This window comes from Ailuropoda melanoleuca, chromosome 6 (genome assembly GCF_002007445.2).
Source record: "Ailuropoda melanoleuca isolate Jingjing chromosome 6, ASM200744v2, whole genome shotgun sequence".
In the NCBI taxonomy this organism is placed as follows: Eukaryota; Metazoa; Chordata; class Mammalia; order Carnivora; family Ursidae; genus Ailuropoda; species Ailuropoda melanoleuca.
Genome location: NC_048223.1, coordinates 124,277,303 through 124,301,977, shown reverse-complemented (window position 1 = coordinate 124,301,977; position 24,675 = coordinate 124,277,303). Strand labels below are relative to the sequence as shown.

The 24,675-nt window shown below is 42.5% G+C and overlaps 2 protein-coding genes across 3 annotated transcripts in view; one reads left to right on the top strand and one right to left on the bottom strand.

Moving 5' to 3' along the window:
* FANK1 (fibronectin type III and ankyrin repeat domains 1) overlaps nt 1-21,206 on the bottom strand; it is a 108,430-nt gene extending 87,224 nt beyond the window's left edge. The window contains exon 1 of the mRNA XM_034663637.1: nt 21,129-21,206. Within this exon, the coding sequence (XP_034519528.1) occupies nt 21,129-21,141 (13 nt within the window). The 5' untranslated portion in view covers nt 21,142-21,206. The remainder of the gene's footprint in view (nt 1-21,128) is intronic.
* Nucleotides 15,908-24,675, top strand: part of DHX32 (DEAH-box helicase 32 (putative)) — a 61,092-nt gene continuing 52,324 nt past the window's right edge. Inside the window, exon 1 of one of the 2 annotated variants that reach the window (XM_034663418.1) lies at nt 15,908-16,143. The gene's annotated coding sequence lies outside the window, so the exon portion shown is untranslated. Of the gene's footprint in view, nt 16,144-21,287; nt 21,612-24,675 lie in introns of those variants that run through there. The other variant, XM_034663417.1, reaches the window with a different exon arrangement.

The following is a 24,675-nucleotide window of genomic DNA, read 5'->3' as shown; positions in this document are numbered from 1 at the left end:
CAGAAAGAAGAAACTAGAAAATAACCAAATTCAGTGGAAAAACTCATTTGCAGGTTTATGGTCAACTTCAGGGCATTTTCATCACACACCCAGGGTAAGGATTTTGCAGCAGCTGTGGGCAGAAGGTATACCCCAGGGTCACCAAAGGAGAAAGGCAGTGAACACACAGAGCCCCAGCAGAATCAGACAACCTCCACCGGCAAAGGTCAGTGAGGGTCATCTGGGTTTCTCAAGGTTATGGGTCAGGTCCAACAATTGGAATAGAAGCAACCACCATTAGCCTGAGGGGCTGGCTAGTCTCTAACATTCCACCCGACTCCAAAGGCAGGACTTCTCTCAATCCTGAAGGTCTCCCAGGTCCTCACAGGAGATTCTAAGGGGGCTTTCCTACCTCCAGTGTTTCGTAGTGTTGATTTCTGCTGGNTAGTCTCTAACATTCCACCCGACTCCAAAGACAGGACTTCTCTCAATCCTGAAGGTCTCCCAGGTCCTCACAGGAGATTCTAAGGGGGCTTTCCTACCTCCAGTGTTTCGTACTGTTGATTTCTGCTGGACATCAAACAAATGCAGGCTAATGACATTAGAAGTTGGCTTTACCGAATATTCTTCCTGGCTAACAGCAGCTGACTCCTAGTTCTCTCTAGTGAGCTAGGATTTCAAACCACGTAAATCTCAGGACTTCTAGTTCATCTTGAAACCTAGAAATTCCTTCCCTTTCCTATTAATTCACCTTGCAAGTATATTTAGACTTAACCAGGCCCAGCTATCTTTAGCTGGCCTCTGTTCAAACAATATGCATGTCTTTCTTACACTTTCAATTCTACTCGTTATTTTTGAGATTCTCCACCGATATTTCTCCAGCTATTTAGAGAGGAGTGTGGCAGGGCAGAAAGATGGCATGATTGAACCTTATACAAGCCCACGTCACATTTACCAGCTGTGAGATCTTGGATGTAGAAACAGGGCCTCAGAAGCGCTCTCGTCCTCTGTGAGCTAGAGACCGTATGCACGGTGCAAGCAGTTTTAAGGATTAGTGGAGATGCACCTAAACCAGTTAGCATTTAGCAGGTGCTCGAATGTCAGGTGTTCAAAAAATCTTTACTGTGGCAAAATATTTAAAAAGATTTACAATTTTTACCACTTTTATGTGTACATTTTTTAAATATTTTATCCACTTATTTGAGAGAGTGAGCGAGCACACAAGCAGGGGGGAGTGGCAGAGAGAGAGGCAGAAGCAGACTCCCCGCTGAGCAGAGCGCCCAATGTGGGACTTGATCCCAGGACCCTAGGATCATGACTTGAGCTGAAGCTAAAGACAGGCGCTTAACCAACTGAGCCCCCCAGGCGCCCCTATGTGTACAACTCAGTGGCATGACGGACACTCACACTGTGTACGGTCTGTACTACCCATCTCCAGAACTGGTTTCACATTAAGCTAAAATCCTACAGCCATCCATTAAACAAGTCTCCCTTTTCTCCAGCTGCTGGCAAGCTCTATTCGACTTTCTGTCTCTGTGGATTTGACTACTCTAGGTAAGTGGTGAACTAAATTTCTAGGCCCACGCTGGAGGCCAACCACAGGTGCCACATCAGCAAAGCAAACTTTCCTGTTCCCCTAACTGCTCCAACTTGACCGGGAACGCCGTATATCCAGCCAGCCAATCCCCAAATGCTGAGCCAACTCTGGGCTCTACTTAGCTCCTCCTTCCTTGTTCTAAATAAGGTCATGTAGGCACCTCCAGACCGTCAAATGCCTGGTCTCTGCATGGCTCTTCTAAAGCTCTACGTGACTCCTTCTGGCCCCATATCCCTCAGGAAGAGTGTTCCATTGCTAGGGAGACACCGTATTCCCCTGTGCATGGCTTATTTTCTCTTACATAAAGGACAAGCATCACTGATTTATTTTTGTCCTCTGACAGTAGAATCATACAGTATTTGTCCTTCTGTGACTGGCTTATCCCACTTGACGTATGGTCTTCCAGATTTATCCATGTTGTAGCCAGGGTCAGAATCCTTGCCTTTTTAAGGCAGAGTGGTATTCCAGTATCCCATTGTACATATAGACCATATTTCGTTTGTTATCTGTTCATCTGTTAATGGAGACCGGGGTTGTTTTCATCTTTTGGCTATTATAAATAATGCCTGTGGCAAGTTTTTTTTTTATAACTATAGATTTTTTTTATACCAAATATACACCTTTAGCAGTCAAAATAATTTGCCCCAGGCCCCCAAAGTTGTCTTTTTAGACTATCTTCTTCATGACCCTTTGTGAGGGAAATACAGACAGCTCCTACTTTCTACTGACAGAAATCCTCTTTAAAACCTCTCAGTACTTTTTCACACCCAGAGGAAAAACTAGTTCAACTATGAAGAAAGAAACAAACTGCTAATCACAGTTATTAGAAACTGTGAGGTTAATACAGAGCAATCTAAAATTTGAAAATGCCAACCACTTACAAATTGTAGGAAAATATCTGTGCTTCACTGGAAATGTATGCATCGTCCACCTCATCCACTTTCGGGTTTTCCGGTCTAGCCTTACACAGCCAAGGTCAAAGTAAGTTGAAGAGAGCCAGTGGTAACAGAGGATTCTGGTCTGTGCATATGCAAATGAAGCTGTCCCCTGGAGGGGACATTCTCTCCCCACATGGCAAAGCCACTTTGTATCATTTTCAAGTTCAATATTCTTGGATGGATTCCTGGTAGAACTGGATCTACCAGTCTTTCCCAACCTTTCCCAGGGTTTTGCCAACAACTTCCAGCCTTCCTGGCTTTCTCTCCCCAAACCTCCCTCAGATGGGATGCAAGTTCTTTGCCAGAAATTCTCTAATTTCCCCTTCATGCCTCACCCAACACAGGAATTCATAGACCACACCTTTGATCGCAACCACCCTTTTCCCCTCCCCTTCTACAGGCAAGCAGATCTTCAGGAAGTAAAAGTAAGCTCACAAAGAGAGGCAGGCCTTGGATCATGAATCTTCCATGGGAGCAATATGCCCCCAGATTAGTTCCTGGAGCAGGGAATGGAGGGTGGGTGGAATCTTAGTTATTACAGTGGCCTTTCAAACTCAACTGTACTTATGTATTTCATTTCTCTTCGGAGTATTTAATTTTTCTTAGGGATAATTTAAAATTTTCTCCTTGGGGAAAAATAATATGGTAAAAACAAAACAAAACAAAGACACTGCCTTGGGTCAACGTTTCTTTATCCATAACACTATAGAGTTCCCCTAATCGTGAAGTTTTCAATTCTGCCCACATTTTCAGGTCTTCCATTACTTGAGGCCCTCAGCGTTGGTGACACCGTGAACAGGCAGGTGTGGTTCCTATACCCGTGGGGTTTACCACCCAGCTGAGGCAGAGGGTGGGGGGGTGGGAATCACCACAGGAGAGATTTTGGAGATTTCTTTTTTTTTAAGCCTAAAAAGATGCACAAGGGAGCTTTGGAAAATGCAAAAAGTCATGACCATAGGAAGTTGTTTTCCTGAGGGAAAAGAGTAGTGTCCCACACTGTAAGGGGTATGTAGGAAGTTTCAAACTACTAGCTCTAATGGGAATTTAAGTGTTGTTAGCACAATCACATTTTCGTAAATTGGTCTGCTTTTATCAATTTTATCTAAAACTCAAAGTAAACAGAGGCCCTTTGGAAGCAGTGGTGACAAGGACCACTACCAGAGGGACAGCTTTGGCAGAAACAGCTGGGACAGACCAGCCTGACTCATTACTCCTGGGTCATCAGGTCACCATCCCACAGCTGATGAGTGAGTGAAGCACACCGAGTGCTAGGCCTTCGTGCCGTGGGCCTCACACAAACATGCCCTCCTTTCGGCAGACGGCTAAAGGGCTCCAGTTTAGGGGTCGTGTAGAATGAGGGACAATCAAAATGCGGACACAGGATCAGAAAAGGATGGAGCCCCACGAGTCTGTCTTTAAAGTTATTGGTTGGGTATCTGTTATCACCGACTTCAAACAGCAAGAGAACAGAAGTCACATGTTTTTCTTAAAAGCTTTCATCGTTTTGTACCCTTGTTAGTTACCAAAGAATCTTTTTTTTTTTAAAGATTTTCTTTATTTATTCGACAGAGATAGAGACCAGCGAGAGAGGGAACACAAGCAGGAGGAGTGGGAGAGGAAGAAGCAGGCTCACAGCGGAGGAGCCTGATGCGGGGCTCGATCCCATAACGCCGGGATCACGCCCTGAGCCGAAGGCAGACGCTTAACCGCTGTGCCACCCAGGTGCCCCGTAACCAAAGAATTTTTATAATTGGGCCCATGGTCAATAGATTTTGTATTTCCATGATGTATTATACTTAAATTTTGGGGTTTCTTGGAAGGTTCGAAAATTCTGAATGTGCACTTTAACACTGGATGGCACAGAAGATGAACATTATGTGTTAAATAACTTTTAGCTAACAGTTCAAGTGATTAACCAGGATACTTCTCTGGTCAGGACTTTTACCAATTTTTTTAAATTAAATTTCAAACCCACCAGGCTACATTATAAACAAAAGATGCCCTTCAACAGATGACTGGATTAAGAAGATGTGGTCCATATATACAATGAAATATTATTCAGCTATCAAAAAGAACGAGTTCTCAACATTTGCTGCAACATGGACGGCACTGGAGGAGATAATGCTAAGTGAAATAAGTCAAGCAGAGAAAGACAATTATCATATGGTTTCTCTCATCTATGGAACATAAGAACTAGGATGATCGGTAGGGGAAGAAAGGGATAAAGAAGGGGGGTAATCAGAAGGGAGAATGAAGCATGAGAGACTATGGACTCTGAGAAACAAACTGAGGCCTTCGGAGGGGAAGGGGGTGGGGGAATGGGATAGACTGGTGATGGGTAGTAAGGAGGGCACGTATTGCATGGTGCACTGGGTGTTATACGCAAGTAATGAATCATGGAACTTTACATCAAAAACCAGGGATGTACTGTATGGTGACTAACATAATATAATAAAAAATATTATTATAATAATAAAAAAACCCAATTTTAAAAAATTAGAAGTCTCGCATGTTTTCAGGAATGTGATAGCTTTTTCTTTGCCCTGAAGTTTAAAGATCTTAAAGTAAAGATGTTGGCAATGCTAACAAAGAAGGAAGAAACCTAAGGAATAGAAGGGTAACCATCCCCAAGCTAAGAGAAGGAAGGCAATAGAAGGTTCTATGTAGGTTTCATTCTTTGCTGGAAAAGCACGAGTTTATAGTTTGTGATGCAGCTGTTAGTGCTTAAATAGGACACAAACAAGTTTTTGCTCACGATCAAATAATCAATAGGGATTGGCTACCTCCAGGAGCCTGGATTGTGTTGCCCTTAATGGGAAAGGTCTGAAGAGCTACCTGAGACACAGAAGCAAGGTGAGGCCATGTGATCTTTCTTGATCCCACCCTAGATCCATCAAACATTGGCGGGGGGGGGGGAAGGCAGGACAAGCACACCAAGCAACCATTCCTTAACTCTTACCAATGATTGCAATTAAGATGTTTTTGCCCAAAATGAAGCATTTTGTTTTTATAAATAAAATTTGACGGATCTATACATGGATAAAATGGATCCTACATAACATTTCTTACCCACTATTGTAGAATGAATGCCTTTGGATACATAGCCTTTTATCACTCTGTGGGGAGAAACCACTCTATGTAAGGTAGTAGGAGGGACGCAAGCAAACAAGGTGGAACAAATAGAAATAAGGACTTAGTCCCAACTCTGAAGGAGATTCTAAACATGGTGTGCAGTAAGGAATATTTAGTAATAATTAGCTTGTTCAAAGAAATTAGGGTTTTTCAATTGCTGAACAGTGAAAATCTGAAGTTTTGATTACACACTCGTTGGAGAGGCTGTGGAAGTTATTCTCACAAATATTACTATTGGAAGCGAGGATTAGACAAACCCAGCACTGCCTTGGGGCCATTTCACGTCTAGGCATTTATTCTGCAAATATGCTTGCACAAAATGCAAAATGTCCAACATAGAAGATAATGTAATGCAACTTTGTTTATAATTGTTTGTAGTAACAGCAATTCTGGTTTCCTATGGCTGTTGTAACCAATTCCCATAAACACAGCAGCTTAAAACAACACAAAATTCATTACCTTACAGTTCTGGAGGTCTAGAAGTTCACAAGAGGTCTTGCCAAGCTAAAATCGAAGGCTTGTTCTTTCGGGAGGTTCTAAGGGAGAGTGCATTTCCGAGCCTTTACCACCTTCTAAAGTCTTCCCACATTCTTCGATCCCAACCTTCCAACACTCCAAACTTGGCTCACAGCTCCTTGTGATGCGCCTGCCTTCCTCTTAAAAAGGACTCCTGATTGATTACACGGGCACCACCTGGATAATACAGGTTAAACTGCCCTTTTCACGACCCTTAACTTAATCACAGCTGCAAAGCCCTTTTTGCCATGGAAGGCGACAGACTCACAGGTGCAGGGGATTAGGATGTCAGACATCTCATACTCACCCTACCACAGTAGCAAGAACCTGAAAACAAGCTGCCTATCAGTTGTGCACTGGTTAAATTAGTTACAGCAAATTTCTATCGTGGAATATTACACAGTTGTTTAAATACGAGAAAACTCATATAATAAAAAGAAAGTGAAATATAATGTTAGGTGAAAAGCAAAGTACAGAACAGAGACAGAAATGTTATATATATATAAATGTATATATATATATATATATATATATATACACACACACACACACATATGTATATATTTGCTTGTATATATAATATTTAAACCATCCCTGGAATGATCTAGCAGAAACGAAGAAGGTAGTTGCCTCCAAGGCAGGAACTGGGTGGCAGTATTACAAGAATGAGACTTTTCACCATCACCATATAGTGTTATAATTTTTTATTTTTGAAATTTGTAACTATGTTATTTATCCAGAAAGACAAAATAATAAAGTCTAGAAAGAGGGAAAAGAAACTCAAAAGGAGTTATAGGAGGGGGAGATCCATGTGGCTTGGGGTCAGAAAAGCCAGGTTTCACAGCAACAGATACAAAATGGTGTCTGATTCCAAGGCTACATAACAAATGACCCCAAAACTTAGTGGCTTAAAACAAGTACCCAACAATTATCTCACAGCTTTTGAGGTCAGGAATCTGGGAATGGCTTATCTGGGCAGGTCCGTCTCTTTAGAGGTTGTGGTCAGGTCGACAGCTGGGGCTGCTGTCATCTCAAGGCTCTGCTGAGGCTGGAGAATCTGCCTGCAAGCTGGTACTTGGCTTCTGTCCCTTGCTTATAGGCCGTTCCCTAGGATGCTTGAGTGTGTCGATGACGTGGCAACTGATGTGTAATCCGAGAAAGGGAGGGAGCGAGGGAGGAAGGGGGACAGAGAGATTGAAGACCAGCCCAAGGCAGAAGCCCCAGTCTTTTATAATCTAATCTTGGAAGTAACATGTCACTTCTGCCATATGTCACTGGTCACACAGACCAACCTTGGTACAATGAGGCAGGGTACAGGTGAGAACACCGGGAGGCAGAGGGCTTGTGGGGAGCCATCTTGGAAGCAGGCTACCACAGAAAGTACAGAGCAGCGAAGGGCAGGGCTCTGGTGAGTAAACATGAGGGAGGCAATAAAAACATAAATGACTATAGTGAATGTGGAAGGCAAGAAGGAAATAGCCCTAAGTAGAATCATAAGTATATCCTGGGAAGCAGTGAAAACAAAAATACGGAGAGTAGGGTTTGCCCTGATTACCAAGCCTCTGATTCACTATTCTTGCCATGCTCACATCTCTGTTCCGGTCCTAAGCAGAAAAATATTCTCTCTCATCACACTGGAAGATTCTTTCATACATGTTAGCTTCTGTCTTCTGCTAGGAGGAAATGTCTTCGAGAAGATTCATGCTCATACCCCTGCCACCCTCTACCAGTAAAAGGAAGCATGATGCCGCAGCCTAAGCCATACAAACTGACCGGCTCCTGTAGCACCAGTCCTGACAGCCTTGAGAAACTAGTCTTCTTCTTAACAGATTCCCCCAACTCTTAATTACATTTCATTCCAGAACATTCTTCTTTTTCAGTGGCAGCAGTGACACTGTATCAAAATACAGAATGGACATCACATGCCTCCTGATAAGACACAACGAAAGAGACACAGCATCATCTGTGTAATATGACACTCCTTGTAAAAATATTTGACTTAAAACACCAGGAGGCAACAATTAGACAAATCCAGTGTGGAATCTTCTATAAGGCAACTGGCTGGGCCACTTCAGAAATAATCAGTGTCATGAAAGAAAAAAAAATATAGAAACTATTCTACATTAAAGGAGGCTGAAGGACTATGACAGTTCAATGCCGTGTGTAATCCTGAAGAGGGTCCCCATCATTTAAAATGAAAGAAAAATCCATAAAGGACATCAAGATAATTGGGAAAATACGACTACATACTAGATAATATTACTCTATCAATATTAAATGTTGGGGTGTATTAGTAGTATTGTGGTTACAGAAGAAAATGTCCTGTTCTTAGAGGAAAATGCTGAACTATTTAGGACCATGTGTCATGGTGTGTCACTTTCAAATGGTTCAGCAAAAAAATGTGTTTGTGTACATTTCTGTATGTGTGCGAGTGAGTGTGGACGGGGAAAGAGAGACAGAAACCACGTGTGGCAAAACGTGTACAATCACATCTATGTGAACGGTATGGAAGTGTTCACTGTATGACTTTGAACTACTCTACAGCTCCGAAAATTTCCAAAGTAAAGAGTACATAGATCTGTTTTCTGTATATACTTCTGTTCTACACGTATGTGTACACATATATACAACAGAGCATAAACAGAACACAAGTTGCGTGTTTATGTAACTATAGTGCCCAAGGGCGCTACATCCGATCTTGAACAGAACTGTTCTTCTTTTAAAGATCTGAAAAGCCCACCGCACAATTCACAGTGGGGACAAACTAACCCTAAGATGTCCTGTCATTCCAAGTAGCTGAGCCACAGAAGGCAGGACGTAGATCTTTTCATTTCTCATCCCAACGGAACAGGTGATGGACCATCATCTGTGAAGTAGAAAGGATCCAAATGTTCAAAGTCCGACGTTCACCTGAGTCATGCGGTTCCTGAACTCAGCCATTTTCAACTTCATTCCTGAAATAAACTGGGAAGTTTTGTCCTGAACTTTGTTATACTGGGTCTTCAGTGGTGAAAGAGCAGAGGTGGCTTGGGAGGCAGGCCGCAAAGCGCTGCTCAGAGCGCTGGGACGGAATGGACGTTTCCTGGGCTGCAGGCTGTGAGGTCACCGTTCAGATTCCTGCATCAGCCCCTTTCTCAGAATTCTGCGGTACACTGAACCGCAAGCTATTCCCCCTTTGCAGACTACGAAGTGAGACTTCTGTAGCTACTTCGTGTCAATTGTTCATATTAATCTGTATGAAAGATTTCTTAAAGAGGCGCCTGGGTGGCTCGGTTGGTTAAGCATCTGACTCTTGAATTTGGCTCAGGTCATGATCTCAGCATCCTGAGATCGTCAGGCTCTGCGCTCAGCGTGAAGTCTGCTTAAGATTCTCTCTCTCCCCTACCCTTTGTCCCTCTCCCACCCCTACCCCCCTACCCCTGCACATGTGTGTGCGCTCTCTCAATAGATGAATAAATAAAAATTAAAAGCGATCTTAAAAAAAGATTTCTTAGGGGCGCCTGGGTGGCTCAGTCATTAAGCATCTGCCTTCGGCTCAGGGCGTGATCCCGGCGTTATGGGATCGAGCCCCACATCAGGGCTCCTCCGCTATGAGCCTGCTTCTTCCTCTCCCACACTCCCTGCTTGTGTTCCCTCTCTCGCTGGCTGTCTATCTCTGTCAAATAAATAAATAAAATCTTTAAAAAAAAAAAAGATTTCTTAAAGATCAGTTTATGATCTTCTCACCTTGGAAGACAAGAAAGCAGGTTCAGGTATGTGGAATTTCCTACAGAACACTGCCATGATTATTTTTCTCTGAGAAATGGGAAGAAAGGAGCCCCACGAATAAATTCGGGTTTTGCTATTGAGTATGCTCAGGTTTGGAATGCTCCAGATACCAGAACGGGAAGTGACTTATATAGATCAGCAAGACCTGGCTGCAAGAATACTTTGATCTTTAGCAGTACTCAGCTCTGTCACCTTAAGCAAGATAAAGCAGTTGGGTCATAAAAAGTAGGTCCCTGCTTCTCTGAATGGATCGTATAGCTAACTCAATGAAAAGTCAGGCCCTGCTTGTGACAGCTTTGGAGGAGACGAACCAACGAGGAACAGCCCTCCCTCTAACAGACCAGAGAGACAAGTCGAAGAACCTCTGGACACAGCATGGAGCTGTCGTGCTTTTACACGATCACCTTGCTTGGCAAAGGTCTGACGTTGCCCCCCGATCCTCTCAGCTTTCCCTCCGCATGAGCTGTCGTGGGCGCACCTCCCTTCCATCCTTCCACCATGGAGGGGACATCCGACACAACTGCTTTAATAAGAGTCCTTCCCCTGAATTTCAGAATTAGAATTAAGAAAGTTCGGTCTCTCCTGGAGTGGTTGGGAGCTGGAGAAGTACGTGGGCAGAGTAGAGGAAGCCCGTCAACAGGGAGAGAAAAGAGCATCGCCACGCAAGCCGTCTATCGGAGCAGATTCAGGAAGGCTCGAGTAACACCTCTAGCTAACTTGAAGATTATCCTGGACACGTTCTAAACCAAATGAACAGAATAGTAAAGATAGCAGGCTATTTTCCCCTGGAGAAATGATTCCATGAGTTATCTTTGGTCTCATTTTATTTTTGACATATATAATTTACTCAAAAGTGCTTTCTAAGCGATGTACATAAAGTAGTTATAAAAGTTTCTTTTAATCTTCAAGGAATTAGTACAAAAATATCTACTGAAGTTTCAGGTTATCTTTATTAACTAGGATATACACAATTTGATCAAAAACTGTAAGACACAGATGTTATGTATAAAATTTATTCATTTGTTTACTTACTAACTACATATTGTATTGTTAGAACAAAGGCAAATGCTGTTGGATTATTAAACATTTTATATATGTTTTCAGATGTTTAAAAAAACCAGAATGCTATGAAAGTTGTTAGTTCTTTTGAATTAAGGGCCTTTAAGGGTCTTCTATTGAAATGTTAATTGCCAATTTCTGCTTCCAGCAGGTATCACACTAATACTCCACAAAAACAACAACAAAAACAAAACAAAAAGGAAAACAACCAAGGCTTAAGGGTCCAAGATCTTAGAGAAAAGGGAGCACAGACATTAAGCCCAATGAGACCTGCTGAGATACGTGCTAACCACAGATGAGCAGAGGTTTTGGTAGTGTCATGGTACTGGGGATCAAAATGCAATGTAAGTCCTGCTGAAAGAGAAGGGCAGGGCGTCTGGTTTGCTCAGTCAGTTAAGCATCAGACTCTTGATTTCAGATCAGATCATGATCTCAGGGTCATGGGATCGAGCCCTGCGTTAGGCTCCATGCTCAGCATGAAGTCTGCTTGAGACTCTCTCTCCCTCTGTCCCTGCTGACCCTGCCCCCCGCCCCCTGCCACTTGTGCTCTCTCAAAAAAAAAAAAAAAAAAAAAAAAAAAGAATGAAAGAAAGGAAAGAAGGAAGGGGCACTAGCAAAGGCCCCAAGTTTTCAGCTATGATCCCTGAAATAGCTACGTCCTAAGAATAAAAGCAAACTGAAACTAGACCACCCTCAGCTAAATTAAGGTGATTTGTTTGTACCTAATTGCGAACCAAAAGTAAATAAAATCCTCTATGGATAATATTTACCAAAACCCCTATGATTTTCACAAAGACTGTCGAGCATCCAATAAAAAATTACCAGGAATGCCAGGATATGTGATCAAATGACCAAAAAACAGAAAAGAGAGACAAATGTGTAAGTGATTCAAGCGTTGGAACGATCAGATATGAACTTTAAAGTAACTGGCAGTATTATGAATATTATGAGACTCAGGCTTTGAAATAACAAACAGTCGTCTGTCCCTTGATCTGGGTGCTAGTTATGGGTGTGCTTACTTTGAGATAATTCATCAACCTGTATATTTAATACTATGTACTTTCTGGGGCATATGTCATACTTCAATATAACTTTACCAAAAAAACTTGTGGAATGCAGTTAAAACTGGGCTTAGAAGGAAATTCATAGTCGTCTTTTAAAAAGATTTTATTTATTGATTTGTCAGAGAGAGAGGGAACAGGAGTAGGGGAAGCAGTAGGCACAGGGAGAAGCAGGCTCTCCACTGAGCAGGGAGCCCAATGTGGGACTCGATCCCAGGACCCTGGGATCATGACCTGAGCAGAAAGCAGATGCTTAACCGACAGCCACCCAGGCGCCCCTCTCAAAGACTTTTTTAAAAAAAAGAACAGAGAACTTAAAAGAAACAGAAGATAAAAGCAGAAATCAGTGAAATAGAAAACAAATGCATAATGGAGAAAATAAAAAAATCCAAAAACTGGTTCTTTGAATGATACCAGGAGCAAGTGCTGTAGTGTCTAGCCTGCAACAATTCTCACCTCCTGCTACTCACGCCCTTGCAGAGCCCTCACAGGCTCCCTTCTCGTGAATAGGGCTGGCCTGTGTTATTAAGGCAAATGACAGAGTGTGACATCCAAGGCCAAATTATAAGAGACACTGCAGCTTCCACCCTTCTTTCTCTGAGATCAATCACTCTGGGTAAAACCGATTACTAAGTTGTAAGGACACTCAAGCAACCCTATAGATAAATTAATACGCTGAGTTATGAGGTCTCCTACTAACATCCAGTACCAACTTGCCACCATTTTGAGTGCGCCATCTTGAAATCAGATCCTCCAGCCTCAGTCAAGCCTTTAGGTGACTGAAGCTCTGGCCAACGTGTTGACTACAACCAAAAACAAAACCACTAGCTAAACTATTCCTGAAATCTTGACCCACAGAAACTATATGAAGCAACATATTTGTTTTCTCTTGCTGCATAACAAACGACCACAAATGAACATTTCAAGAAAACACATACTGTAACACTGACAGTGGTTCTGCTTTTCTAATTAAACCCAAATTGATAGAAATATCAATACAGAATCAGATCCACAGAACAGATTCTTGAGGATGAGTTTTCTGAATTGGTACTGAGTTATCTGGAACTGTTTCTCCAATCTGATTAAAGACATTACTGACCCCCAGTGGTAAAGGGGACACTGCTAGCCCATTGCTTACAGTGGCAAAAACTTACTTAGAATATAAACTAGATCCCTATCATCAAATCCCATACAAGGCAAGGAATAACCACTCATTGCTGTCTTAGAACTCTTTAGTAAAAGTAAGTAGTATAATAGGGTTAGTAGGTTGCTTCCAAGTGCTCTAGAGAGCTTAAGAAAACAATGAGCTCATGGCTTCCCACCCTCACCCCCAGCTTTATTAAGATATAATTGACACATTGTGTAGATTTAAGGTGTACAGCCTAATGATTTGATACACTTATGTATTGCAAAATGATTACAACAGGTTGGTTAACACCTCTATCGTTTCACATAATTAACTTTTTTTACATGAATGGTGAGAACATTTAAGCTCTATCCTCTTAGCAACTTTCAAATATAAGATACAGTACTGTTGACTCTAGTCACCATGTACATTAGATCTCCAGAACTTACTCATCTTCTCACAGTTTGTTTTCTCTGACGTTTCCCCATTTCCCTCAACACCCAGCCCCTGGCAGCCACCATTCCACTTACTGTTTCTGTAAGTTCCACTTGTTTAGATTCCACATAGAAGAGAGAGCATAATCACACAGTGTTTGTCTTTCTCTCTTTGGCTTATTTCACTTAGCATAATGTCCTCAAGCGTACATCCATGCTTCCACAAAGGGTAAGATTTCCTTCTTTCTCACGGCTGAATAATATTCCATTATATATATGTCTATAAACAGGTATATTATATATAGGTATGTTATATGTGTTATATAGATATATATAGGCTATATATACATTATATCTATGTCTATATCTATCTATCTATCTATCTATATCTTGGCTATTGTGAATAATGCTGCAATGAGAGAGTGCAGATTATCTCTTCAAGATCTTGATTTCATTTCCTTTAGATATATGCCCCGAAGTGAGATTGGTGGATCATATGGTAGTCTTATTTTTTAATTTTGAGAGGAAACTCCATACTGTTTTCTATAGCAGCTGTACTAATTTACATTCCCACTGACAGTGCACCAGGATTCCCTTTCCTCCACATCCTTGCCAACTCTTGTTATCTCTTATCACTTTGATAATAGCCATTCTACCAGGTCTGACGTGTTAGCTCACTGTGGTTTTGATCTGCATTTCCCTGATGATCACGATATTGAACATCTTTTTGTGTACCTTTGGCCACTCATACACAGGTTTCCCCAGCTGTCTGGATGTAGACTGTTCCTACGAAAACTTTCACAAGCTGAAATGGTGTAGAGAAGCAGCAATTACCATTAATTTACATGGAGAACTTTTTTCAGCATTCTCAGATCCAAAAAATAACCTCGTAGTCTTTTCTGGTACCTAAGGACACATCTTGCTAACAGATGCACAAAATAAATCAAGACGAGACACAGATGCTCAGACTGTTCAGAGCTCTGGCAGCGGGATGCAGAGAGGCTGAGTGTGGTTCCCGGGTACGGCGCTTGGGGGCGCCACTCTCCCTGCTCGGGTGCATACTATCTCTCTAAGGGCTTGCTGCAAAACCATTGAACGCTTTTTTTTTTTTTAAGATTTTATTTTATTTATTTGAGAGAGAGAGGACGCAGACTCCCCACTGAGCATGGAGCCCAACACAGGGCTTGATTGCAAGACCCCGAGATGGTGACTTGAGCCAAAACCAAGAGTTGGAGGCTTAACAGACTGAGCCACCCAGGCGCCCCAGCTCTATCTTTGATTAGAAAAAACAGGTACTAATATAGGTCTGTCATAAAAGCCAAGTGGGGTAATGTAAACTTTTGAAAAGCAAGGTATATCTGTGACTTCTTTGGGAAAATGTCTGTTCAGGTCCTCTGCCTGTTTTTAATTAGATGATGATAATGATGATGATTGCTATTGAGTAGTATGAGTTCCTTATATATTTTGGATATTAACCCCTTTTCAGATAGATGGTTTGTAAATATTTTGTCACCTGTAGTTTGCCTTTTTATTTTGTTTCTTTCACTTACAGAAGCTTTCTAGTTTGATGTAGTCCCACTTGTAGATTTTGCTTTTGTTACTTGTGTTTTTAGTGTCATATCCAAGAAACTGTGGCCAAGACCAATGTTAAGGAGATTTTATCCTATGTTTTTCTTCCAGGGGTTTTAAATTTTCAGATCTTATGTTTAAACTCTTAATCCATTTCAAGTTAACTTTTAATGGGAGAGTTGAACAGATGAATATATATATATATTGATTACAACGTGTTAGAATAATAAACGTATTAATAAAATCCAAACATTACCTTGGAGGGAGAAAGTAACTCTGATTTGGGTTGGGGGATGGTAAATACGCAAAGATCCTATGAGACAGTGATGTCCAAACTTGTTTTAAAGGATAGACAGGTGGATAGACAGTGAGTGCATTCTGGACCGAGACACAGAGGCAGGAGAGTCTGAGGACAAGAGAACACTCCCAAGAAGGTAAGGCCAGAGAACGGTCCCTGACAACCTGGAAGGAGGAAGGGCACAGCTAAAGGAGCTGGCACCTAGGGTCTAAGAGAAAGGAATGCCTCTTCCCTTCTTTCTGCCTCGCAGGAGAGAACTCAGGCTGGATAATCCCAAAGATAAGCATCTTTGCCCCAGGCTTGCCAGCAGCCCTGTGAGCACAGAAATGCAGGAACAGTTCTTGCAGCTGTGAGTTGTTTACTTGTTAATGAGTTCACATCGCCTTCTGTACTTACTGAGTCATTCCAGTCTTGGATGCTGCTGGTATGCACAGGCCCCTCCTTTAATCTGGTTGGCTAGCTCAGCTTCTGGGGGTGACTAGGCAGATCCTCCAGAGAAGGCAGGTCATAACAGGGCTTCCTTTTGCCGTCAAGAGGTAAGATCCAAGTTACCAGGAATACACTCGGTCTAGGAATAATGCTGAGGTGACCGTGAGCTTCTGGTGAGACACAGCGGCAACCATTGAGTCCTGTTGCCCCTTTCTGGGACGGGCGGAACATCTGGAGGTCAGCATTGCAATGAATTTTAGTATTGTGATGGGGATTTAAAACTACCTGTTTAAAAGATGTTGCTTTGAAATTGTTTTTTTTTTAAGTTTTGAACTTGATTTATATAAGCATTTATTTCTTAATGATAATATTTCAATTATAACCTAATTGATAGAATATTCTTTAGGGGCTACGACTACTTGAGAAAAAACTGTGAGACAGATTTTTAAAAACATTCTTGGGCTTACATAATTACTCTTAAACTCTTGCCAGTCTCTCAGGTAACTAACACGGAAGTATCCCATGGCGGTGCAGAGATTTTATTGGAGCTATGACCTGGTGGCCTTTGGTCTCAAAAATAAGACTACTTGCCTACTTCCTTAGTTTTATTGGATAAAATGAGATTCTTAAAACATCTCATTTAGGCTAGTAAAAAGCAATGCCATGCTTGTAATCCCACTAACAGGTGTAAGCACCTGAGTTCAATGAACTTGACCTGAAGCGTCCTCCACAAGAGACACTTCAGATTTCACTGGAGCGCAGCCCTTTCTGTTGTAGAATAAAATGGCTTTTGGGTTCAAGGACACCACATTCTTAAGGAAATAACATTAGATGAGGCATTCAGCCATTAACAGTGGTGCCACCCACTCAGTAAATGCTTGTGCAGGGCTTACTTCATGGCAGGCACTAGGGGCCTGAAGGGCATTCAGGGCCCCTTTCCACAACACTACAATCTGGTGGCGAAAACAGATTTTATTAAATAACAAAAGTTTGAGTTGTGATCATCGCTAGGAAGAGAAAAATGCAAAGGTCTGAATAACGTGAGGAAGGGGGGGCACTACCTACTTTAGGGTCCAAGGGAAGGATTCAGTGAGCAGGGGACATTAAAGCTAAGACCAGAGGATACTGAGTCAGATCCGTCAGAACAAGAGGGAAAAAGATGGTGCAAAGACTCACTGTCCTTAACGAGCTTGATATGTTTAAGGGACTAAAAGACCCATACACTTGGGACGCCTGGGTGGCTCAGTCGCTTAAGGGTCTGTCTTCAGCTCAGGTCACGATCTCAGGGTCCTGGGATGGAGCCCCAAGTTGGACTCTCTGCTCAGCAGGGAGTCGGCTTCTCCCACTCTCTCTGATCCTCCTCCCTGTTTGTGCTCTGTCTCAAATAAATAAATAAATAAAATCTTAAAAAAAAAAAAAAAGACCCATTCACTTGAAGCATAATTATGTAAGATCACACACCTGATAAGTTTGAAGAGGCAACAAGATCATTATAAGAACTCTGGAGGGCTTTTGGCAGAAGAGTAACATGATGTAATATGTTATTTTGAAAAGGTCACTCTGGCTTCCAGGTGGAGCACAGATGAGGCAGGGGTGCGGAAATCAGCAGAAATCAGCAGAGCACTCAATCATGCCTTGAGCAAGATGGTGGCTTGGAGTCTGCGTGATGACAGTAGGAAGAGGAGGGTGCACATTCGGGGAATTATTTGAAGGTGGAATAAAGAGGCATGCCGGTGGGTGGGGTGGTGCAAAGGGCAGGGAATGGCAGAGAGGAGGGAAGGATGACTCTTTGATTTCCAGCTGAAATAACCGGGGAGATGGTGTAATCCTATCAAAGATGGGAAAACTAGTAGAAAAAACAGGTTTGGACAAAGGCTTCAGCCCTTTAAGTGAACGCCTCACTCTCTTAGTCATTGGAATAACTTAGATCCCCATTTAGCATCTCTTTCTAAGGGCAGGTGTGTAGCAGTCAACGGCTGCCTGGCCTAAACCAGATCTAGATTTTTTATAGAGAGAGTAGGCAGCAATAGGGTTCTAAGTGGGAGCTGGGGGCTTCTCTTGATGTTGCATTTGATAAACACACACACAATTTTATATCCAGATTGTGTTTGCTTAGCGTGATTTGGTGGGCTAGGAAAGATCATGAGAGAGAGAGTAAAGGCCCCCAAAGCTACCCCTTGCCATTGTCATTCACTAAAAAATTAGGGAAGAGACAGTACTGTTGAACTTAAATATTTTCTAAAAACAAAACCAAAACCAAAAGAAGAAGAAGAATTTGATGTATATTTTCCATGGTATTTCATACATGGGTTATCCTTCCAATAGTGCAGTTAGTTTAGGAAGAAAATAATTAAAGATGTACATGTCTAAGCTGAGAGCCCAAAACCACTCTGAACAGCTCAAGGTTGTGAACTTACCTAATTTGCCTTTTCCCTCGGGAGTCATTTCTTGGCTCATTGATTTATTATTATTCTGTAAAATAGTGGTAGCCCCTGTTTTCCTCTGCCTATAACCAGAGTATGATCCCACTGTGGGTCTGAAGAGTCTATGTTTATTGGATTTTAATGACTCCATTAATAAAGGTCATTCCTAAAAGTAATAGAAACTTAAGTGTGTGGAAACAGAATGAATAAGACTGACTCTAGCTGTTCCTTGGTGTTTTCCTTGGGTATATGTCTAATCCTTAAAGCAATTAAGAAGGATCCTTCCTTTCAATCAATTCACTGATGCTATGTGCAACTACAGTTGTAAAATGTTCTTTGAAACCCGTCACTGACAAAAGGTGCCATGTAAACACCAGGCTTACAGTGTGTTAGATAATATTGGCATCACAATATATCGTTAATATAATGATAACAGTAGTTATAGATAATTATAATACTTGTTAATCCCATATCTATAGTGCTCTCCAAAATTTTTGAGAGAATGAAATAATGTGAGTTTCAGGTAAAATCTGAATTTTGAAGATTGGATATGAATTTTAAAGTTAAAAGGGACCTTAAAAAATCACTTAATGGTGTCCTTTAAATATTTACCAACTGTGAATGATTTAGTAAATATTTATCCAAAATTGTGCTTATTGGACTGTGAAAGAAATTCCCGGGGTACCTGGCTGGCTCAGTCGGTAGACCATGAGACTCTTGATCTTGGGGTTGTGAGTTGGAGCCCCACATTGGACATAGAGATACTTAAAAATAAAATCTTTAAAAAAAATTTTTTTTCTAAAATAACTGGTGATTGTTTGGATTGCCTGAAATTAAATTGATAAAAGCACTTAAGAATATGCAGAGAGGAATAACTGTACAGTTGTCCCCTATGCATGGATTAATGACAATTTTCCACCTCAAAACCCAATGCAATGGGATATATACATATAATTCATATAATTTTTTTTTTTTTTTTAGAGAGGGAGCAGGGAGGGGAGGAGCAGAGGGAGAGAGAATCTTAAGCAGACTCCACGCCCAGAGTGGAGCCCATTGTGGGGCTCGATCTCACAATCCTGAGATGATGACCTGAGCCAAAATCAAGAGTTGGACGATTAACTGACTGAACCACCCAGATGCCCCGTAATACATTTCTTACATGGTTTTATAAAGCCTTCATGATCTGGCTCTTGTTGACTTTTCCAGACTTGTCTATTTTCTACCCCTCTCTACCCCCAAGTCTTCTTAGCTACAACTTTAATAATTTTCCTACTTTGGGGCTCAAACCCACTGCTCTTCAGGTCTCAGAGCCTGTGAACCAGGGGTTCCCTCTGCCTGGAACCCGTTTCCCTTATCTTTGCTGGGTCATTCTGCAGGCCTCCTATTACTTCCTCCCAGAAGCCATCTGTCTGTCTCCTCTCTCCCAGTCTCAGACCTGAGGGAGGTATGGGCTGTTCTTGGGCAATTCTCTGCAGGGTTTTCCTGGGATGGCCCAGACTAACACTAACCTATTCATTGTGCCACCCCAATCTCTACAACAGTGTCTGGAACAGTAGAGACTATGAATGAGTGAGTGGATAAAGACAGTGAGCACTGAATTCGTTGAAATTTATACTTAACACATTTAAACAATAACAAATCTGAAGGAATAAAGTTGCTGTTTCTACAAGATGTATTTCACCTCATTCTTCCGTTAACAGAGAACATACACAGCCCAGCATCAGTTCAACACAAGACAAAAATCTTAGTATTGTTGTATGTTCAGTTTCTTTCAACAAGTTAGATAAGATGTAGAATCCAGAGAGTTATAAATGCAAATGGCAGGATAGTGTATAAATTCAACTCGAGCAACTGTAACTCACAACTTGTAAGTTTTTCATCAGCAAATGAGTTAAAGGAAAGAAACCTTTAAAGCCTTCTTGCCCAAAACTAACGACCTTTTAAAATGCCAGCATTTCCCCCAGAAAATGGATTTGATCTGAGTACTTCCATTGCTCAAATTGTTCAAGAAAAGCCGACTTGGTTTTGAGAGTCAAACTGCATCCTTCTATAAAGGGTTAAGGTCTTCTAAATCTCCATAGAAAACACTGTTCTCATTTTAAGAACAAAAGGAGCAATAAGACATTAGCTTGGAAAAGAAGGGACAGGGTGCTACAGCCTAGAGAGGTTTGAGAGCCAGGGAACCCAGTTAAGTTAGAGCTCGTATTTGATCTCTTAACTCCAGACTTCCCACGTTTTGCCAAACAATGTGGGAAACAGGGAAATGATTTTTTTTTTTTTTTGGTAGTGTCCTAGCTCGTACAGCCTCTAACAATGAATCAAATACGCTTGGACAAAGCTCAATTTTTTTTTCCTCCTTTGTATCACAGACTGTGGAGTGGGGGTTGGACGGGGTCTCTCTCATAAATGCAAGACCCAGCCTCGTAGCTTGTTCAGTTGCTGACGTTTTAGAAGCAGGATGGCTCTTCACAATGAATGAATCAAACTAAAATGACAATAATGAGAGTGATAGTAATAATACACGGATTTGCTTGGAGTAATTTCAGGAGAGAACACAGCGGGGGCGCTGCCTCCTCCTGTCCACACTCCCGAGCTCTCTCGCCCCTCCGGCTCCTAGCGGACTCCCTCGGCGCTCGTGACCCAACCGGACGCACACGGCAGGTTTAGGCCCCTCTCCTCCCTCCAGGAGAGAAAAGAACGAGTGGGAGAACCGTGTTTCCGTGTCATAAGTGTTAAAGCCCGCGGGGCGCCCACCCTCGTTCCCGGGAGGCCCCGGCCCGCCCGGCCCAGCCCCCTTACTCTGGGGCTCCATGGTCAGCTGCTCCCGAGCCCCCAAGGGCCGAGCCCGCGGCGCCTCCGCCGCCGCCCCTCCTAACGCCTTTGGTCCGCGGCAGGCGTCGCTCGGGTTGCCTTAACAACCCGGAGCGCGGGGAGGAGGGGCCAGAAGGACGGCGAGAGGGAGGGACCAAAAGCCGCGAAGAAACGCGGGCGAGCGTGAGGGCCCGCGCGTCGCCGGGGGCACTGAGCGAGGGTGGCGGCCCGGTCGTCGGCTGGAGACTCTGCCCCTAAGGCCCGGTCGGGCGGTCGCGCCCTCCCCAGCAGCTCTCGCGCCCCCGGCGGGCCCTGTGCCCGGGCCTTCTGGGCGGGGACCCCCCCCCAAGTCGCCGTCCCTAGGCGTCCGTTGGTCCGTCAGTCCGTGCGTCCGGCGAGCTCGGCCTGCCCGGCGGGGAAGGGCGGCCGGGCCCGGGCCTCCCTCCCCGGACTCGGGAGCCGCCGCTGCAGGTAAAGGCCGGCCGGGCGACCCTTTGCATGCCGGCCCTCCTAGCAGGGCGATCCCTCTGCAGCCGGGGCGTCGGCCAGGCCCGGGGAGGGTGGTCGCTCGTGCCGCATTTATGGAAAGCATAAAGCAAACGAGAGAGCCTCTTCTGTCTTCGGCGGCAGTGGGCCAAATGTGTCTGTTGAATCCTGAAACCCAGGAGAATTCCGTCGCCCCACATTGCACTGTCATCCCGAGTATCACATTTCAGGCTGTGGGCCTGGGTTGGATCTTTCCGGTTGGATTGGGGGTTTTTGTGGTTTGTTTTGTTTATTTCCATCCTCCCCGTTTTCAGTTGAGCCATGGAGTCAGCCCACGTATTTTGTACCAAAACTTTGTAGGGCTATTAAACGAATGTAACATTATCCCACACAATAGTATCATAATAATTGTCTTTTGAAATACTGGTGTCTGTTGTGCTTTAAGGAAGCTTTGAGGATCACAAGAGATTGTGCCTGGTAGGTTGTAAAAAGGCCAGCAATCAGGAGAGAGTCCGAGATTAAGAAAAACGAGCCTTAAGGAGGAAAGAAAAATGGAGGAGAGAGAAGAAAAAGATTGAGAAGGAAAGAGCAGGCGGGTGGAAACTGCATGATTGATTTACTACTCATGTCTGGAGATTATAGCCCCTCTATCAGTTCCTCCCGCTGCTCTAGACAGCACTTGAGGGAAATGAAGAGTAGAGCCCTTTTTGGGTCATGTAAGCGATTACTCATTCTTTGCCACTAGAGAGATTTCCACTCCATAGATGACAAGGACACCAAGGAAAATTACTTTCCTCTTAGAAAGAGAATCGTTCAGAGGTTAATTGAACCTGAGAAGCATATATTCTATGATGGAAATGGACATTTATTATGTTCCACCAAACTGGGCTTCCCCTCTCAGACTGTATAGAGCCTTTTTCAGATTGTCAAAGCAAGGTTTATGTGTGGATATTGACAAGCAGTGTGATATATACTGAACCCATAATTCATAAGCTAAAATATCGAAGTAATAAATTCAGGTTGGAAAGTAAACACTTCATGGCACCTTAATTACCTGTTCCTGAAACTTAGGGATGGGGGGTGCATTTTTAGACAAACAGCATCTAAGATCAACAGCACTTCTGTAGAACAGTGTTTTCAAACTCGAGTTTTCGTGTCATTAGCAAAATCATGAACTGGTCTTTCCATCCAAGAAACATAGTGGTGCTCATTAATAATATCATAATCAAAGTGACAAGTTAGTGATAAAAACCTGGCCTTTATTAACAGATAAAAGAGGGTTATATTTTTCTCAAACAGTAAAGGATTCAGCATTTGTATTTAAAAAGAACAACGAAACAACATTGTCGATCTCCACGCTGAAGTAACAAGGACTCAAGAATTTGGTTGTTGCATGCAGAGTTTAAGGTTGGAAAAGTGGAAGTATGTGTTGGTACTTTATTCTTAGTAGTGTAGAGGAATGATTTTATCAGTAGCTATGAACTTGACATTGAGGAACTCTTGCATTGAAATATTCCAGGTAATAGATAACTGGCAACTGTGAAAAGCAACATTTGATTTTAGGGGATGGTGTGTCTATGGAAGAAATGACTGGTTGGGGGTGCAAACGGGGGAGGGAAAGGTGCTAAAATGTTTAAGGACAGCATTCAGTTTCTCTTTCTGTCTCCAGCAGCTGGTACAGTGTACCTGTACTTGTCTATTGAGTGAGAAGAGCGTTAGAGAAAGTGCTTTAGATAAAGGGATATGCTGTCTCATTGGAGGAACTATCCTGAGGACAGACAGTTGCTGATGGGATAGGGGTTGAGATGAATGGCAAAGGTATCGGTTGCTCCTTTTGGGGATTTCCTTCCATGTGTTTTCTTTTTCTTTTCATTGTCATGTTCAGGATGTCACTGGTGGTCAGGTAAAAAACAAAGTCCCGATTTTTTAAAAAGTCTCCAAGCTCCTCAAATTAGATAGAATAAATTACCTTATTTACTTTGCTGATGCTTAACTAAAGTAGCAAGCCAAAACATTATCACCAGGGAATAAGGTAGCAATGAAGGGACAGACATAGCCTTTCTTTTTCTTACTTACATCTCTTAGCCACATCAGAATTCAAAGTAAAAATAATTGTAGTAGAAAGTTAACATTATTTAATGCAAGTAGGATGATTAAAAAAAGAAAGAAAGAAAGACAGGCAAGCAAATGACTGTGTTGTTTCCTAGCCTTACCATCCTAAGTCAGAGGGAGTTTTTGTTCCTGTTGCTGGATTTTTTTTTTTTTTTTTTTTTTTTTTTTTTTTGCTTTTTGTTTTGCCAGAGTGAGGGTACTTTTTTCTCTCTTTTTCTCCTCTACTTTTTGAAACTTAAAAGGAGTTCAGTCAAGGTAGAAGGTAGAAACGAATTTCCATTTTGCCTTTGTCCTCCAGATCCGTAATGGTCTGCGCTCATACAGGTGGACTTCAGGAATGCTCTTTCAGCGTTTTACTCATTCTTAGCGTAATTGGGCTGCAGGACCATGCTGCCAGAATTAGGTTGATGCCCACAAAATGCACTTGTCTCTCATACTGGATGCACTGCCCAGTTTAGCACCTAGCCCTGTACTCTACTTCTTGTAGAGTTTTCGCCCATTTTATGTGCATGGGCCTGTGCCTCTGATTAGATTAAATATTTTAGGAGCTAAGTCCAGTACTCCTTTTAGTGCATAGTGGGTTTTCAGCGTATACCTGATCATTTAAGTAGGATAACAGTAGAAGGAGGACAGGCTTTTAGTCAGGGATGATTGCAGTAATTTCTAGCTATGGCACTTCAGAAAGTCAGGAGCTATTATTTCTTCATTGGTAACTGGGAATATAACAAGATCTGCAATGATTGTCTAACAGTCAAGCTGTGAAAATCAAAATCAATGAAATGTGATTATAGATAGGAGTGAAAATATCTTGTATATTGTAAAGAACTTTTTAAATGCGGTTGGTTGTTATAACAGGCATACAGCGAACATTTATTGAGCAAATATTGAACATTTATTATGTGGCAGGTACTTCTCAGGGGGATTGCTCTTCATAAAG